Source organism: Grampus griseus (assembly GCF_964374135.1).
Source record: "Grampus griseus genome assembly, chromosome: 16".
Classification (NCBI taxonomy): Eukaryota; Metazoa; Chordata; class Mammalia; order Artiodactyla; family Delphinidae; genus Grampus; species Grampus griseus.
Window position 1 is genome coordinate 20,958,009 of NC_139010.1, and position 19,164 is coordinate 20,977,172.

The 19,164-nt window shown below is 36.0% G+C and overlaps 1 protein-coding gene across 1 annotated transcript in view; it reads right to left on the reverse strand.

Annotated features, from left to right (window-relative positions):
- CTNNA3 (catenin alpha 3) overlaps positions 1-19,164 on the reverse strand; it is a 1,586,247-nt gene that overhangs the window by 50,089 nt on the left and 1,516,994 nt on the right. Inside the window, exons 17-18 of the mRNA XM_082673107.1 lie at positions 14,516-14,621; positions 2,732-2,866 (exon numbers count right to left, since the gene is read on the reverse strand). Of these exons, the coding sequence (XP_082529233.1) occupies positions 2,732-2,866; positions 14,516-14,621 (241 nt within the window). The remainder of the gene's footprint in view (positions 1-2,731; positions 2,867-14,515; positions 14,622-19,164) is intronic.

Here is a 19,164-nt window from a genome sequence, read left to right on the forward strand (position 1 = left end):
TGTAGTTTTGAATACCAAATTTCTGTAATTTTTAATGGGTTTCCCTGCTTTACAATCAGGTTTATTACTTTTCAGAAGACCTCATAGAAAAATGATGGTTTAGTTTAGAACCTCTTCTCAATTTAAAGAAGAAAGAAGACGAGAACTCAGGATCACAGAGAGAATAAAGCAATTGTGCTTTGGCACACACAAATTAAATGTATTTTATAAGCTTTCCAGGATCTACCTGCAAGCAGATGGCAGTAAGGCATGTAAAAGGGTGCATGACATGCTCCCTTTCTTCAGAGTTATTTTTTCTAATGGAAAATTGTGGGTGAAATGATGACAAAATAGCTTTGGATTTGCAATGCTATTCTTCATTTTATATAATGACAGCTTTGTAATTGTAAATAATGGATTCTAAATGGTTCATGCTTAATCTATCTGTAAAATATGTAAAATTCATGAATTTGAATTGTCATATCAAACAGGAAGGGATAAAATTTCAATTTGTACATCTGGAGGAAATTATATTTGGAGGGACCATTAACAGTAATACATTTTAACATAATGTATAGGCCAAACTTCTATCAACATTTTTGAAAGCTTAGCTTCAGACAACATGAAGAGGTAAATATATAATTGGAAAAGAAAATTCATATGGATTTAGACCTTGTGAATGATGGTGAGTGTGAGAAACTGAGAAAACTAAACAGATGACAGGCTTGGGTATACAAATAAATATATTTTTTACACATTTAAAGAAGTATGATGGGAACTTCCCTGGTGGCGCAGTGGTTAAGAATCCACTTGCCAATGCAGGGGACACGGGTTCGAGCCCTGGTCCAGGAAGATCCCATATGCTGGAGCAACTAAGCCTGTGTGCCACAGCTACTGAGCCTATACTCTAGAGCCCAGAGCCACAACTACTGAGCCCGTGTGCCACAACTACTGAAGCCCACACGCCTAAAGCCCGTGCTCTGCAACAAGAGAAGCCACTGCAATGAGAAGCCTGTGCACCGCAACAAAGAGTAGCCCCTGTTCGCCACAACTAGAGAAAGTCCGCACACAGCAAAGGGGACCCAACACAGCCAAAAATAAATAAATAAAATAAATGAATTTTAAAAATATAAAAATAAAGTAGTATAATGTTAAGTGAGAAAATGAAGACTGAGTGTCTAATAATCCAAAGTAAAGATACAATATTTTTAAATGTTTATATACGTATATGCATTCTGTTTGTATATATGCATATATGTAGTCACACATGGAATCATATACCCACACACATGTCTGTGTGGATAGACAGTGACTACTTAAAATGCATTTTCCTTTGAAAAATGATAGGGAACCAATATAGCACAGGTTATGTTGGTTTGCATTACTGTTTTTGTACAATTTGAATATCAAGGAAACTAATTTTTTATCCCTAATAATTACTTAGACATAATTTCCAAATTATTCACTTTTAATTTTTGGTTTTCAGTTTCATCATAGATTCAAGCCTGTCCACCTGAACAGAGAAAGCAAGACCTTTGAAGGTAAACCCCCAGCTCTGATATTTACTAATAGGAATTTGGGGAAGCTATTTAACCTTTCTAAATTTCCTTTTTTTCAAGTTTTAAAGAACATAAAACAAACAACTAAACAATCTATCTGGTATGTTATTGTGAAGATTAAATGAGACAAAATATAGGCAAGAGATAGTCAGTAAGGATTCGTTCCCAGCCACCTACCCTTGATGGTAATTCTTTGCTTTCTTTTTTTTTTTTAAGCCAACTGTGCAGATTGCGGGATTTAGTTCCCTGACCAGGGATTGAACCCGGGCCCTCGGCAGTGAAAGTGCAGAGTCTTAACCACTGGACTGCCGAGGAATTCCCTTTGCTTTTGTTTTTGCAACTATGTTCTTTTGAAAAATGTTAGTTCATTGGGGGAAAGACCAAAGTCTGGCTAAAGAGCTCCCAGACTTACACATTTATATGTATGCTATCATTTTAAAAAATTTGTCCTCATGAATATAAGTTCCTAGAATGTTCATGATGTTTCACTTTAACTTAAATTTATAATCTTGGTCAATGTCCTTCTCAAAGTCACTGATAACTGAATCCAATATAGACATCAAATATTATTTTATTACAGACCCACTCTAGAGAAATGATCTACTGTTGTTATTAAAAGATGAGTAGAATAGGTAGACATTATTTCTACGATGGTCATTTTATAGCAATTTGAAACTCAGGGTCACCAAAGAATTTATGAAGGTTCCTCTAAACCTATTTACATTCTATCATATTCTACTGCTACAATTACATCTGGAGATAACAGTTTTCAAGACCTGAATTTCTATGATATAAAAATGAATAATGAGAAAGTGAATATTAATTAATAGTAATAAAGCAATTATTTCATTGATTTGCAATTACATATGCCCTTATTTTTCTAAAAAACTAGAGGATTCAATTCAGAAAACCATGCTCTAAATTCACATCCATTTCTTATACAAGGGGCTTACCAAACCTGATTCACTGTAAAATCTCTGAAGTAAATAAAGACAAGCTATACTGACTTCACATTTCTTTAAGAAATCTGGCAAGCTTTCCTGCTCGTTTAGTCTCATGCAATTTTAGATACTCCAGTTGAGTTTCTTCTAACCTACGTGGCCCTAAACGATTTGGTGGGGTAAGGTGGGGTGTCGCTTCTTTGTTTCAAGCCTCTTCCACACGTGGTGGGGTAAGGCTGGGGCAGTACTCACCGCTGACATGATGAGCTCTCCTCCCAGGCTCTGGATCTCAGCTTTAACCTGACTGCAGATTTTCAGCTGGTGAGAGTAGAATTTAATCTGTTCCAGGTAGGCCAACAAGTCCTGTTTGCATGATGGATCTGGGCACTAAACATGCATGAGATAAAAATGGAAATAGCAAAACAAAGAGTAAGTAGATCAGAGCAATTCAATATTGAGACTGCAAGTATCTTATAAGGCACTGACTTTATTTGCATTGAGTCCCATTTCTCTGACCAAGGCCATGTAGATTCTGATATGCTTCCACCATTAGAAGAGTTTCCTCATGTTCCAACCTTAACTACTTTAGCATAGACAGAAGAAGTAGTAAAGGAATTTCCAGACATGAAAAGGTACGTGAAATAATTGCCTTTAATTTATGATAAGGTTAGAAGCCTTAGATTTCATTTTTAGGTAAATCTGAAGAAGTATTTAAAATGCAATTATTCCCTTCATCTAAAGTTGCTATTAGAATACTCCTCGGGACCCATAGTTCTGCATTGTCTGTCCTTCGTTATTTATATGGGCATTAAAAACATCTGCAACAAAACATATATTATGTTCTATTACTTTCAGCATTTAATGTTTTTAGCTATTGCTGACAAAAGAAATCATTCCCACCTTAGCTAACAGCTGGGGATCTACCTGGAGCCAAGAAAGAGGCAGCAGCATACATGTTTTAGAGATGTATTATTATTATTATTTTTTTTTTTGTGTGGTACGCGGGCCTCTCACTGTTGTGGCCTCTCCTGTTGTGGAGCACAGGCTCCGGACACGCAGGCTCAGTGGCCATGGCTCACGGGCCCAGCCGCTCTGCGGCATGTGGGATCTTCCCGGACCTGGGCACGAACCCGCGTCCCCTGAATTGGCAGGCGGACTCTCAACCACTGTGCCACCAGGGAAGCCCTAGAGATGTATTAAATTTCTTTACGAAAAACAGTCTCCTACATTATGTTAGCATCTGTAAGGAATTTCCTGCAGTAGAGCTTTGTGCTTAATCATAACATGATAAATATCTGTGGTCAGTGTTTAATGTTTGTGTTCTTTCTCCTATGCAATTAGAATAGATTTTTAAAAATCCCCGATAACTTAATTTCACTTTAAAAACATTCATAAGGATATGGAAATATGAACTGTAACTTATATGCAAAGATATTCACTGCAGCCTTACTTACAATAGCAAAATTTGGAAATAAATATTCTATAATAGTGAAAAGATTAAATAAGGATACATATCTATATAATGTGATATTATACAGTCTCAAAAATTAATATTTTCAAAGGAAAATGTTTTTGGAAGGAAAAAACACAGCATTTAAAATTTCACATACTGGGCTTCCCTGGTGGCGCAGTGGTTGAGAGTCCGCCTGCCGATGCAGGGGTCACAGGTTTGTGCCCCGGTCCAGGAAGATCCCACATGCTGCGGAGCGGCTGGGCCCGTGAGCCACGGCCGCTGAGCCTGCAAGTCCGGAGCCTGTTGCTCCACAATGGGAGAGGCCACAACAGTGAGAGGCCCGCGTACCGCAAAAAAAAAAAAAAAAAAAAAAAAAAAAAATTCACATACTATCTCAAAGTATGTAAAAAATATGTGTTTATGCTTGCGTTTAAAACATAAAGGGAAATAAATATGTGAAAATGGTAAATAAACACATTATAATCAATATTTTTCACTTCATATTTTACATATCTTAATATATATTACTTAAATTATATTATTTCTATAGTAATAAAAATGTTATTATTTAAAAAGCTTTATCTAATAGCCTAAAATGAAAACTGAAAAGCAGGACGAAAGACCTGAAAGTATTCCATGCATTTCTGCTTTTACGTAGTAGTTAATAAGCTGGAGTGTTGTTGAAAAAATCCTGAGAATCTTATTCTCTTTTATATTTGCTAAATAGACTAATCTACATAGCTCCAGAATGTGTGGACAAGATGAGAACATGTGACTTTTGAGTAAAATTTAGTCAACAAAGGTAGCAAAGATATCAATTCTTCTGCAGAAATACTATCAACCTGCTAGATAGGCATGGACAGATAACATGACACATGATAACCAGACAGACAGACAATCAGATAAGATGACAGAGAGACCTTGATATTAAGGGCGTTTCTCAAATTTTTAACACAGAAGAAAGGATACTCCCACAAGTCTCATCAGGAGGATTAAACTGTAACTAAGTAAGAAGAAAGAGAAGGAGAGGAAGGAAAAGAAAAGGAGAGAGAGAGAGAGAGAAGGGAAGGGGGGAGGAGGAAGAAGCAGCAAAAAACAAGTAAAGGAAGGGATTTCTCCAATTTACACATGAGAAATGAGAAGTTTAGAAAGCATAATAATTTTCCCAGGATTGAAGAGCTTATGCTAGAGCCAGTATTTGAATCCATATCTACTTGCTTTTAAATCCATTTTATTTTCAATCGCTGAACTTAGGAGAATTTGGAGTGAATTTTTTTTTTTAATCACAGATTACCATGGGTTGCATAATTTCAAGGAAAAAGAGAATTTATGGGAAAACTATGTCTATTTTGAAATAAAGATTGCTTAGATTTTTTTAAAGACAAAAATTAGCTATCTAGAATTACCTATAATGATGACAGGCAAGTCATCTCATTGTTTTACCACGACAGGAAGTTGATCTTTATTAGGTACTTCTTATGTGTCAGGCACTGTGCCATGTCCTTTACATGCATAATTCTAAGTTAGTATTCATAGGGTCATTTTACTGAGATCTAATTATTGTCATTTTGCATATTTGCAAGCTAGGTTTTGGATAGAATTTATGATTTGCGTAAAGATTTGAATTGAGTTTTCTCTGTTTCATTCACTACACAATGATCTCCTATGACATTCATTCAAAACGTTGCTTTGTCTATCCTGAGTAATGAATGGTCTTATCTATTGTTTGTTCTTATGGATGGACTCAATGATAATCTTTGACACATACAGTGTTCTATCTGTCATATACTCTTCTAGGTGCTTTACCTATATTAACTCTTTTAATAATCACACAACTTCATGAGGCAAGTTCTATGCCTCCTTCTCTATGCCTCAGTTTCCTCCTTAACAAAGGAGGAAACTGAGGCATAGATAAGTTAATTGACTTGCCCAACTGAGAAATAGTAAAGCTGGTATTCAGACTCACATGATCTGGCTCCAATCCCTACCTCTAAGGTCTAGGAACAATATCAGTCTTCCTGCCAGTTTTGTCTTATATATAAACAGTAAATTGCCACTCTGATTTGTAAATTGGTTGCTTAAATTGACACTCTTATCTGTATACTGTAGGTAGGATTTGGGTGAATTTGTTCCTTAAAGACCAGCACCACTACATAACTTCCGATAAAATCAAACTTGCAAATTAATAATCAGATTGTTAACTGATAACCAATGTTGCAATCACCTAAGTTTAAGCAAAACATACAGTCTCTCTCAAGACACTTTCAAGGCCATGCTAGAAGAGTCTAGAATTGTGTTAAGCAAAGAATGAGTCAAATGAGTAGAAAATTTGAAGTTGAACTTTGGAAATTAAAAGTTACTTGACCCAGGGCTTCCCTGGTGGCGCAGTGGTTGAGTCCACCTGCCGATGCAGGGGTCACGGGTTCGTGCCCCGGTCCGGGAAGATCCCACATGCCGCGGAGCGGCTGGGCCCGTGAGCCATGGCCGCTGAGCCTGCGCGTCCGGAGCCTGTGCTCCGCAACGGGAGAGGCCTCAACAGTGAGAGGCCCGCGCACCGCAAAACAAAAACAAACAAACAAACAAACAAAGTTACTTGATCCAGATTTATCCTTCATTCCCAGAATTGATGAAAAGGTTGGTTACACCTAAAGATAGTAGTTTTATAAGTGAAGTATGAAAAACATAGTGATTGGTAAATTCCATACTATAAGACTTGTTAAAGCCTTCTTTTCTATTGACATTTGGAAAGTCTTTCTGAGTCACTTTTAGCTGCCCAGAAGCAGAACCAGGAGAATGAATCATTCCCACTTTAAGAATGCTCTTCTACTATTTGCCAAATCTCCGTTATTAAAATCAAATTATGTTTTCCTCACCTTTTATATTTTTACATAAAGCTAATTGAAAAAGTTTGGGACCTAGATTGGTACTGGGTGGGCCAAAAAAGTGCCTGACACATTTTTCATTTTCACCAAGAACTTTATTGAACAACGTATTCACCCATTTGTTCCACTACCTTCTGCCATTTTTCAGGCAACTTCATAATTCCGTCTTCCAAAAACTTTTTATCTTTTTAGCAAAGAACCGTTCCAGGTACCTTTTACAGTCTTCCAGGGAATTGAAAATTTTTCCATTAAGAGAATTTTGTAAAGACCAAAATAAATGGAAATCCGAAGGGGCAATGTCTGGTGAATATGGCGGATGAATCAGAACTTCCCGGCCAAGCTGTAACAGTTTTTGCCTGGTCACCAAAGAAACATGTGGTCTTGCATTATCTTGATGGAAGATTATGCATTTTCTGTTGACGAACTCTGAACACTTTTTGTCTAGTGCCACTTTCAGTTGGTCTAATTGGGAGCAGTACTTGTTGGAATTAATCATTGGGTTTCCTAGAAGGAGCTCATAATAGAGCAGCAGTCCCCAACCTTTTTGGCACCAGGGACCAGTTTCATGGAAGACAATTTTTCCACCGACGGTGGCTGGGGGCGGGGGAGATGGCTCAGGTGGTAATGCGAGCGACAGGGAGCGATGGGGGGCGGCAGATGAAGCTTCGCTTGCTCACCTGCCGCTCACCTCCTGCTGTGCGGCCCGGTTCCTAACAGGCCGCAGACCGGTACCGGGGGTTGGGAACCCCTGTAATAGAGGACTCTCTTCCAATCCCACCATATATACAACATCACCTTCTTTGGATGAAGACTGGCCTTTGGTGTGGTTGGTGGTGGTTCATTTTGCTTGTCCCACGATCTCTTCTGTTCCACATTATTGTACCGTATCCACTTTTCATCACCTGTCACAATTTGTTTTAAAAATGGAATGTTTTCATTACATTTCAGTAGAGAATTGCATGCAGAAATATGGTCAAGAAGGTTTTTTTCTCTTAACTTACGTGGAACCCAAACTTCAAAGCGATTCACATAACCAAACTGGTGCAAATTATTGTCAACACTTGATTTGGATATTTTGAGTATGTTGGCTATCTCCCAAGTGGTATAACGTTGATTGTTCTCAGTTACTGTTTTGATTTAACTTCAACTCTACCCGACCGTGCTGCATTGTCCAGAGAGAAATCTCCAGCACAAAACTTCACAAACCACTTTTGACGCATTCAATCAGTCACAGCACCTTCCCCATACACTGCACAAATCTTTTTGTGCGTTTCAGTTGGCTTTGCCCTTTCTTGAAATAGTAAAGCATAATATGTTGAAAATGTTGCTTTTTTTCTTCCATATTCAATATTAAAATGGCTACACAAAAATTCACCACTTTTGATAAGTCTTTTTTATAAATGCACACTGATATGACAGCTGCCACCCATGATCTAACAAAATTGTTTCAAATGAAATTAAAGACTACTAAGTGCTACTAGAGCCATCTTAAGAAAGAAACCTTTCAGCCCACCCAATAGAACATTCATGTCCTTTACTTTTCAAAAAAATAAAATTTGTACAAAAACACTTTTAAAGGAATACAGCTAGGGACTTTTAGTCAAATCAAGTGGTAGAATATCATAACACATTTTGGTTATTATGTCCCAGTTTATTAAGATAGGAGATGTTAACCAGGACACCTGGTTAGCTTTTTAATTCATGGATTTTCTTTTTTTTAATTTAAATTTTATAACCACCAGGACACTCACTACAGACAAGCAGATGGCATGTCAGCCTAAGTGGTTTTGGCACATTAAACCGGCTTTCACTCTTCTAGTAAGATGCTTCATACCAATACAGAATACATCATTTAGTAATGAGAGGGAAAGTGAAGAACATTTATTACCTTTCAGTTTGAATTTTAAGGGTATTAGCAAAGTGAATACTTTTAAAGACCTTTATTCCATTAGTTTAGCTATTTTTTTTTTTGCTCATAATGGAGTTTAAACTTTATTTAAGACACAATTAAAATGACTTTCGCAATTACAGACAACAAATTCTGCTAAGCTGGCAAAGTTTGTTAAGGGAAAGTTATTAGGTGTCATTGTGAATTTCTAGAGTAGAAATTTCAAGCAACCAGTGAGAGCAGAAGCATTCTGTGTCCATGACCTTTCCCTTCCCACAGGGCTCATTTCTTCACCTATACTCCAGCCCAGAGGCTGTCTCGTTTCACCTTCCTCAGGGTCACAGATCACCCATGATCCCATCTTTTTCTGTACTTTTAATGTCTTTTTCTATCCTCGAATCTATCAACATAAAGTCCCTCAAACCAAAATCCCTCCCTCAACCCTGTAATCCCATCTTTCTCTCCTCTTGTTCACGAACATGCTTTCTAAAAAATTTCAATGCCACCCTTATTGGTGTTCTGAGTTTTCATTCTTGGGCATCTTTTCACTCTTACCCTCTTCTTGGATAATACTATCAATATATGCTGCTCTGGCTTCACTGATCACTTACAAAATAAACATGACTAAATCTCTATCATCCAGCCCTGTCTTCAGAAAATCCATATACATGTTGTATTGTCCCAGCTCATCTCACTGTCTTATCAAGATTTCACACTCAACACATATAACCCCCCACTGTCTCATACTCCATCTTGCCTATTATAAAACCATTTTTCCGGTTCTATTAACTATCTCAATAAAGAGTGCTTCCTTCCTCTCTCCCATCTATTAAATTTGGTCAGTCATTTATTTGGGTTGATTTTACATCCAGAAATCTCAGCACACTTTGAACGTTTTTCTTCTTTGTTATGCCTATCATTGCTGCTCTTTAGCAAACTACGGTTTCTAAGACACAAAAGAGAAGGGTATCTCTGGAAGTATGGTAAAAATACAGTGGGACTCTTTTATTATGTCATGATGGAGGACGACATTGATTCATATGGTCTACAGTGGACCTGCTGACTTGTGAGAGTTATATTTGGGAAATTATAGTTTGGCATTTTTCAATGCATAAATGTTGTTTTACCAGAAATTGCATATGTTGTTCAAATTTTGTCACATCTCCTTATTTAGACTAAAATGGTCTTTTAAAAACAAATTATTTATTTTATTTATTTTTGGCTGCACAGGGTCGTCATTGCTGCGTGCAGGCTTTCTCTAGTTGTGGCAAGTGGGGGCTACTCTTTGTTGCGGTGCGCGGGCTTCTCATTGCGGTGGCTTCTCTTGTTGCAGAGCACGGGCTCTAGGCACGCGGGCTTCAGTAGTTGTGGCATGCAGGCTCAATAGTTGTGGCACTCGCGCCCTAGAGCACAGGCTCAGTAGTTGTGGTGAACGGGCTTAGTTGCTCCGTGGCATGTGGGATCTTCCTGGACGAGGGCTCGAACCCGTGTCCCCTGCATTGGCAGGCGGATTCTTAACCACTGCGCCACCAGGGATGTCCCTAAAACGGTCTTTTTTAAAAAAATATTTATTTATTTTGGTTGTGCCGGGTCTTAGTTGCAGCGTGAGGTCTCTTAGTTGCGCATGCAGACTCTTAGTTGCAGCATGCATGCGGGATCTAGTTCCCCGACCAGGGATCGAAGCTGGGCCCCCTGCATTGGGAGCACGGAGTCTTACCCACTGGACCACAAGGGAAGTCCCTAAAATAGTTCTGAGTTTAAGAACTGCTTCAAATTTATTTTTAGTTTCAACTTGGTTTGGACATACAATCATTGAGAGACGGCTATCAGTGACATATCCTTTGAACACTAATACAAATTAAAGACAAAGATATTTTCCATCTTCATCAAAGCTTCATCCTTTAGTAGGTATAAAGTTCTGGCCCAACCTACTTTTCTGCTTTATGCTGACTTCCATGAGAAATTCTCAGAAGGATTGGTTTCCCTATGTATTAGATTAAAACTCAAAACACATCATCTCCCTCCCTGAAACCTGAAACGTGTCAACTGAAGAGTTACGGGATTGAAATGAACTTATACAAATGTTTTACCCTGTATAAAGAATATGGATATGGTAAGGATGGTGGAAAGGTAATTCAGACAAATTTTGATTCTTTGGAATTTTTGGTTAAAGTCAGCCAGCCACCTGTAAGGAGAAACTTTCCTCATCTTTCGTCTTCCCCTCTTACACCAAATAGCCCCTTCTTCCTAGACCCTAAAACACCTTATTCTGGGTACCCAAGGCTATAGTTTTGCATACATGAAATAATACTGAATATATAATCACCCTCCAATCATTTAAGATATTGTTTCAATGGGAAAATGACAAAGACCCAATAAAAAAGAAAAATAGTAAAGCAGCATGCCTTTTAACAGGAAACTCTTACTTCAAGGATGCAAACAGATAAAATATTTTCAGTATTTTATCTATTCCTATTTAATTTCTGAGAACCTGCTATGCATTCATTTTTATAAAGTAGGGGTTCATTAATCGGGAGAACAAATCTAGGTATCAAATTCTCTGTTCAAGATAAATTTCAGACAAATAATTGTGTCAAAATACAAATATTGTCACAAGATGCATCTAGAAGTTATATTCTTAAGAGACATGTTAGAATGATGTAATTAATGCTTCATAAGTTTCTTTTTAGTGTAGTTTTATTACATTTTTTTTACTCACAACATCAGCAGGAAAACAATACAAATCAGGCTAGCCACCAACAATATTTTGTCAAAATATCAATATAAATTACCCTTGGAGATTGTTTTCTTCATAGTTGAGTGCACTGTGTATGATTTGCCTTGTAATTCTTTATCTTGTTTTTTAAATGCCATCTTTCTTAAATTAGTTTTGGCTTTCAATATATTTAACACTGAAAATTCATTTTAATTGTGTCCTGTTATGGTTAGGTGGGAGTACCCAATCAACAATCTGGATATCTTTGCTTTGGAAAATTTACAGTGAAGGAGTATTAGGATTCAGACACAACACTCAGGGGTTAGAAAGTCCAATTTTGTCCTCTTCTTGCACAAAACACTTTAGCAGATGTTAATTTTATTTTGTTTCCTATTCACCTCTTTTCTATTTGAGGTAGGTTGCTTCTGTGACTAATTGAGATCTTTCAGTGTATTATTCCTACCTTGTGAGGTATTTTCCAGTTCATCTAATTTAGAATACCTGCTAACATGATGATTTATCATGAAGAGTCAAAGAATAGAAAGAGATGTGTACAAAGAGTCCGAAATACTAAATTTGTAAGAAGCATACTTCTCCAACTTGTCATTCTCTTTATTCATGGGGAAAATGTTTAAGAATTGTGATAACTAACAACATCCTGACCCTCAGGAATATACTGGCTAATGGAGACAGGATTTGTACCAGAGTTCTACAGGACTTAAACAACATGGTCTTGGATGGCATATGAAATCTACCTCACCATCTCAAGATAATTCTAAATCCAAGAGATGTTGAGTGATTGGGACAAGTAAGCTTACATTATGCTTCTGTATGTTACAACAGAAGATTTTCAATCATCTCTTCCTAGCTACCTAATGGTAATGCCAGAGTAGTAAATTGTATGTAGTTATATACAATAAACATATGTTCAAGGAAGCAAGACAGGGAAGAAGGGTTAAAAAAAAAATCCAGGAAGGCAGAAGTAGAAGTCTCAATTTGATTTCATTTCATTGTCTCTACATATGAACTTTGACTATGAAACTTTATAGAATGAAACTAAATTGGCCCAACTATATATATATTTCACAAATCCATGTTGGATAGAATTGAAAATTGATTGATGTTTGACCTTCGGACACTCTAGCCAAAAGCAGACTGGAAAGCATCATAAAAATTATTAAAAGGTTTTTGGGCTATTAGTTTGTTCAAAATTAAAAGCAAGCGATGTTCTGGCAGAGTTTTTTCATAATATACATTGACACTGTAAAAACTGCCTTACTTATTTACATTATTCAATTGTATTCCACAACCAATTTCAGTAATTATTTTTGTCTAAATTTTTTATGTTGACCTATCAAAAAATATCCGAAGCACAATCATAGAGAATCTTCCCAGCTAGTCACTATAATAAGTGATTCAATTCTGATTCTTCAGAACCGTATTTCTTCAGATGAAAATTAAATATATCATTTGAAACTACTTTACTATATGAAATGGAAAAGGCCAAAGAGAGTCATCCATAATTCTTCATTAGTCAGTGACTGTTTCTTTAAGCTTCTTTTAAAATGTCAAAGGTATATGGAAGTGAGACAATACTTTTGCTCTCTTCCATGCAATGTGAATAATGTTAAAAACAATAGCGTGATTTAATACAGCTATGTTATAGAAGCACCTACTGCAAGGTGACCTGATCCAATTAAATAAGAATATCAGTCAAGAAGAAAAGGACAACTTCAAAGTGACACAATTATTTGGACTTTGAAAACTGTGCATTCTAAAACAAACAGAAGTACACTGCTAGGAATCATTAAGTATTTTAAAAGTTATTAGAACACATGCATCTGTTTAATGTATTATGGTTTCACTTATCTTACTACTGTTTTGTCTCATAAAAGTGAATGCAATAAAATTCTAGAACACAGAAAACCATGGGCAGATTTGGGCTTCACTCATTTATTCATAATAGATTTTGAATTATATTAGAATAGAGTTTGTTTTTAACTGTAAATGCTGAATACTAAAAAGATTAATAAAATGTTTATAGAGTAGTAGCAAGAACTTGAAAAAATATATATGACCATATATGTGAATACATATATTCAAGTATGTTTTAAAATATTTGTCTCTGTTATTATTTTTCCTTGTTTATTTCTCTTCCCTTATATCCAAACATATAATATCTAATAAGAGAAAGTTCCTCAGCTTCCAAGAAAAAGAGGATAAAAAAATAAAATAACAATAAGTAGCCTAATAAAGTTTCTCTTAAAGTATATGCACAAAAAAGATATGAAGTCATTTCAGACTCAAAAAGACAAGTGTTTTTTTTTTCCCCAAAGATAGATAAATATGTATTATGGAGTTGAATAATGTAAAACCTGCAAAGGAATACTATATCTCAGTTTGAAATAGTAATTGAATATCTCAGTACATTAACTAAAGAAACTGACAGATTTCTCAATTAAAGTTAAGCAAAAGGTAACTCCAATAATGTAGCTGCTGCTTAGAAAACTGGAATAGAGACATCAGAAATCTAGAGAAAGGAAACCAAGTATTCAGAGCATCTGTAAGGATTAAATGCTTCCTACATTTTATATCTTCACTTCAGTATTCTACTAATTACTATTTGTCTCACAGTTTTACACAGAATGCCAGAACATATTGTTTACCCAGAAAACCTAACATACGTCTGAAAAGCACTAATTTTGAAGAGCAAAAATAAATCTGAGATATTAAGAAAAAGAATACTAACATTGGGTATGACAGCCAATTAAAATAATTTGAGTACATCTGAAACTCATAAAGCTGATATTTAGGATAATCTGAATGTATTGGAAGCTCAAAAATCTTAAAAATAATCCAACCCTAAATAATAATAATGATAATAGTAGTAATAATAAAGCACCAAGAAATAAACTTCCTCAGAATAAATTTTCCACTACTTGTGTGTTAATTATGCAAAAAAAAATAAAAATAATTCAATAATAATTTAGGATAAAACAATCCAACAGAGTAAAAATTCAACTTTGTTTTAAACGATGTCAAATGACAGAGAGCAATTACCATGAACTTTCATCACATCCATTTGTAAAGAACTCACCTGGTTGGCAATCTGCCGAGCAAGGACGTCCATCCTTGATCCTGATTCTGATATCATTTTAGCTGCATAGATCACATCAGTTGTATGCTTCAGTGGTCCTTTTCCCCTTAAAATAAAAGAATACATGTTTGTTGCAGTGGTTCATGCTAAGATACAAACACACACACATAAGATTTGTACCCCAAAGTATAAGCCATTGGTTTTACAAACTTAGTTTTAAACAGGCCATGATTAGATTCCAGTATTAAATGAAAAATTTAAAAAAAAAGAAGGCCTATTTTGTTAAGGTTCAGGATACTTTGCCAAGAAGATGGACTCCATTTGATCTTCATTCCCATGTATTTTGTACAATAAACCTTAGCCCAGAGATACTTTTGGTGGATGTAGACCCCTGAAGGCAAAGGTATTTTCTTCATTCTGGGTGGAAACATGAGATTTTGGACATCTTATATGTTCAACAGTGTACTTTGATTAGCAGGGATGCTGTTAATCCTATTTTTAATCTTTTTTTTTTTTTTTACAGTCTTTTGGTTAACTGTACTTTGTTTTTATCACATTACCTCTCCTCCACAATTATTTCCTAGTAATATCAGAGTAGTTGAGTATGAATCTGGAGTCACACTATCGTGGACTGTTTCCCCACACAGACTGCTTCTTACCATTTGTGTAAGTCGAACAAGATAAATACCCACTTTATGCCCCAGTTTCCCAGTGAGAGGAAACAGGAGCACCCACCACATGAAGTCATTCTAGGGACTTCAGGACTTAATTTCCACAAAGTGCTCAGAACATTGTTTTAAACAAAGTAAGCATTCAATAAGTTGTTATTTTTGTGCTTGTTATTTTAAGATAATTTTGGTTTCTAATGCCATGGAATAAAAAAGTTAGGTTTATTTAGGGATTTGCAACGTAGTTAAGAAAGAAGTACACTTCTTACATAGTTGGAGTGGGATAAGGAGATATTCTTCTGTCTTCTCATTCCTCAAAAATAAATGAATAACTGACCTGAATGAATATAAATGTTCCATCCACCTAAAACTGCTCCTCTCCTTACTCCTTTAGGCCCAATTCCTAACCCTCTACTGAGTATCGACACACTGGCTATTCCAATTATGTGGTTTCTGTTCCTTGTTCCTAGCAGAGAATAGGACCCTGAAGAAATCACTCGCTAATGCAACTGTTTCGATGCTTTGCCATCTGTTTCGATGCTTTGGGAGTGAGAAGAGTGAGGAAGGTGGGAAGAAGGAATAAGCCAGTCAGGGTGAGGAAAGGGAGATTTTGAGAGGCCAAAATACAGTGGAGTTGAAGAGAAGGGGAACGGACACAACCTTTGTCCAATATCTTATTTACATCTTGGACCAGTCTTGAGGGTAGATGCCCTAATGTTAAATCTAATAAGATGTGTTGTTAAGAGAAAAATCTCTGTTCACGTAGGGACTATCATTCTATACTAATACAACATAGGGGGATTCATGCAAAGGAAAATGATCAGAGTATTCTACACCTGAAAACCTGAACATCAACTCACTTGTGACTAGTATGTCAAAAAGGCCCTTTCACTGCATTTTATTCATGGGGCCTCTCAAATACATTACAAGCAAGTTTTCCTGTAAAAATGGAACCTCACAGCTAAGAGGATGAAAACCTGGCCTCAGTAGATAGTTATCACCATACTTCTCCTCTTTGAACCTGCTGACACAGGTTGCTTTGAATTTTTCTAAAAAATCAACATTAATCATTACAATTTTTTTGACTTGCTCTTATCAAATTTACTTTATGAATCAGGCAGGACTAGATGTTATGTACATGGTTATGTTCAAGACGGGCACTGCATTTCATTATGTCTATGCATCTCCAGAGAAAGTTAAACTTAAATAAAGCTGTCCAAGCTCCCAAAAGGCAATGCATCAATTTTCAAGGTCTTAAACAACGGACAAAATTTGTTACTAAGGAGAGGGGCTAATGCTCACTTAGCTTAAACAATGGACACAGAGTTTTATCTAAGGGATGTAGCTAACGTACCCTTCCCCTCAAAAAGAATATATGTCCCCGTATAAAAACCCTGGGCTGATGAAAAGGAACTAACCTCTAGCTTTAAATACACACCTTGTTATGAGACGACTATCTTAAACACATATAGAACTTAAAAGTAACAATAATACATTGTGACAGACTACAATTATTCTCTTTTCCTCATGCTCCTAATTAAATGTATTGCCTGGCAAGCTTCCTACTGAGAGCCAAACAAAATATACATTTACAAATGATTCCATCTTATGCCAAGTTCCAGAGGAAGCTGCAATTACTGAAACTATGATAAATTTTTAACATTCTCAGCCTGAAATGTGCTATGTCATGAAGGCTTTTTAAATTGGAAAATACAAAGGTTGTTTCTGCCTTCATTTTCATAATGGGTTTTCGGGATCTCTGTCAGCCACTTCTGTCTTAAATCATTGAATTTGGATCCTGCAGAGAAAGATACCCAAGGAGGAGGGGGCAGACTTTGGAAATATTTTAAGGAAACCAGAGGCCAGAAATCTTTCATAAATAGTGGTTACAATAATAATCTATCTATCTACTCAAAAAAGAGGGCAGACCAAGCTCTGGAGTAGACAGTCTGCCAGTTAATCTCTTAAGTTATAGCTTAGAAGGTATAATGAGAAAGGCTGAAATAACCCAGTGATGTTGATACCATAGACAATTTTATTAACAAGTGAAAGGGATGTCTTTGAAACTTGATTTATTGGTACAACACAAACCTCTTAGCCATTTTTGATACTGCCCCAACCTGGATTCTCACTCCTCTCCCTGCCCTCTCTCAAGTTCTGGCATCCACCCCTCCCTTCCTTCTACTGATTAGCATGAGAAGCAAGAAGATGGTATAGCTGATCAGTAACAGCTCAACTAACTAGAGATCTGGTTTGATAATAGAAAATATCAAATAAGTGTCGTGGACTTATTTTATCTTTTTAGGGACAGAGAATATCTTTGAAACGACTTGGTATTTTCTGCTACTGATTAAAACAAAAGGCTTGTTTTATATCTTTTGCACTTTGTAGCCCCTAAATCTTTGATAATGTAACATTATTCCCCCTTTCACGACCAAAAACTTTCCCTTTAATCCTTTTCTCCTTTATATTTTTATAGAATAAGTCTCATGACATTGTGGTTAACTTAAGAGATGAAAACAATGATAGCATATATTATGGTCCATAACAGTAGTTAACACACTTAGTATTTTCTATGTGCTATATACTACCCCATACACAAATTAATTTGATTAAAATAATCCTATGAATTTAGAATTATTATTATCCTTATCTTGCAGATGAGAAATCTGAGGGAAAGAGATATTAAATATATATTTTATCAAGTTACACAGCTATTAGGTATCAGAGATGGAATTTGAACTCAGGTAGTCTAGCTACAGAATCTGCTTTTAATGACTATTCTACACGACTTCCAATAAAATATACTAAGATGACATTACAATATTTAAAAAGATCTCCTTAGACACTGGTGGGAGTTACCGTGAATGCAATAGAGAGCAAAGAGGAGGGTTAGATTTAGACACCAGGTGGCAAGGAGGCCCCCCAGCAGTTACTTGCTCATACACAACAGCCTCAAGGAACACAAACCAAATGTGTCCCAGACCCAATGAAATAAAAATGTGCCACATTACACAGGCTTTTTCAGTCTCGTCAAAGTGTTGAAATAGCACCAGTTGCCTACCGTTTTGAGATTTCTTTCTTGAGATATTATAACTTTTCTTCATTACTTTTCTTGGTACCTTTCCTCCCTCTCCCTTTCTCCCTGGATTCTAATCACTAAATTCAAAACTCAACCGCTATAAATGCCATACTAGGATGAGAGATGGAATGTTGATTTTTATTTATAATACAACAAATAGAACTTTTACCTGAGAATCTCAGCTATAGACATAGTTATTTAATTCTAACACTCAAATTTAGTGCCGCAATAAAGTACAGCGAAATGAATACGGACTTGGGAAATACATTTTGTCTGCGTCCTAATACTTATTAGCCATGTAGCCTCAGGTAAATGAGTTTGTTGGTCTGAGCTTATTTTCTCTTCGTTAAAATAATAATTGCATTACTTGCCACATGGTAAGGATACATAAAATCATGTATTTTACACAATATTTGGCACACATTAGGTGCTCAGCAAATTTTATGTTTTATTTTCCTAATCCCTTTACAAATATTTTATAAAAATTTACCTTTTGAATTTTTATTTAATAATTATAGCACTTGCCAGATGATATGAACTGACGATTAAACTGAGTTCCTTCTTACACCTGCTGACAATATAACTCTGTACAGCCTTGTCCATAATATCCTTCTACTAATAAAAAAACATAAATATACCTATAAACTTCGTGTGTGTGTGTGTACTTGTTATTGTTGTTCAAGGCTGTTCTTTAACTGCTTTTAAGGAGCTGAATTACATTTAATGACAGGTCTTTTTGCTGTTATAAATGTCCCAAGATTAATGATTTAGCTCTACAAGGGTACTGTCAGAATTCTCTTACTTATAATTCTGACTTCAGATACAAAAGAAAAAAGTAATTATCATGGAAGCAGCTGAAAATGATGAGATAAAGAGAGATGCCAGACTCAAGCAAGGAC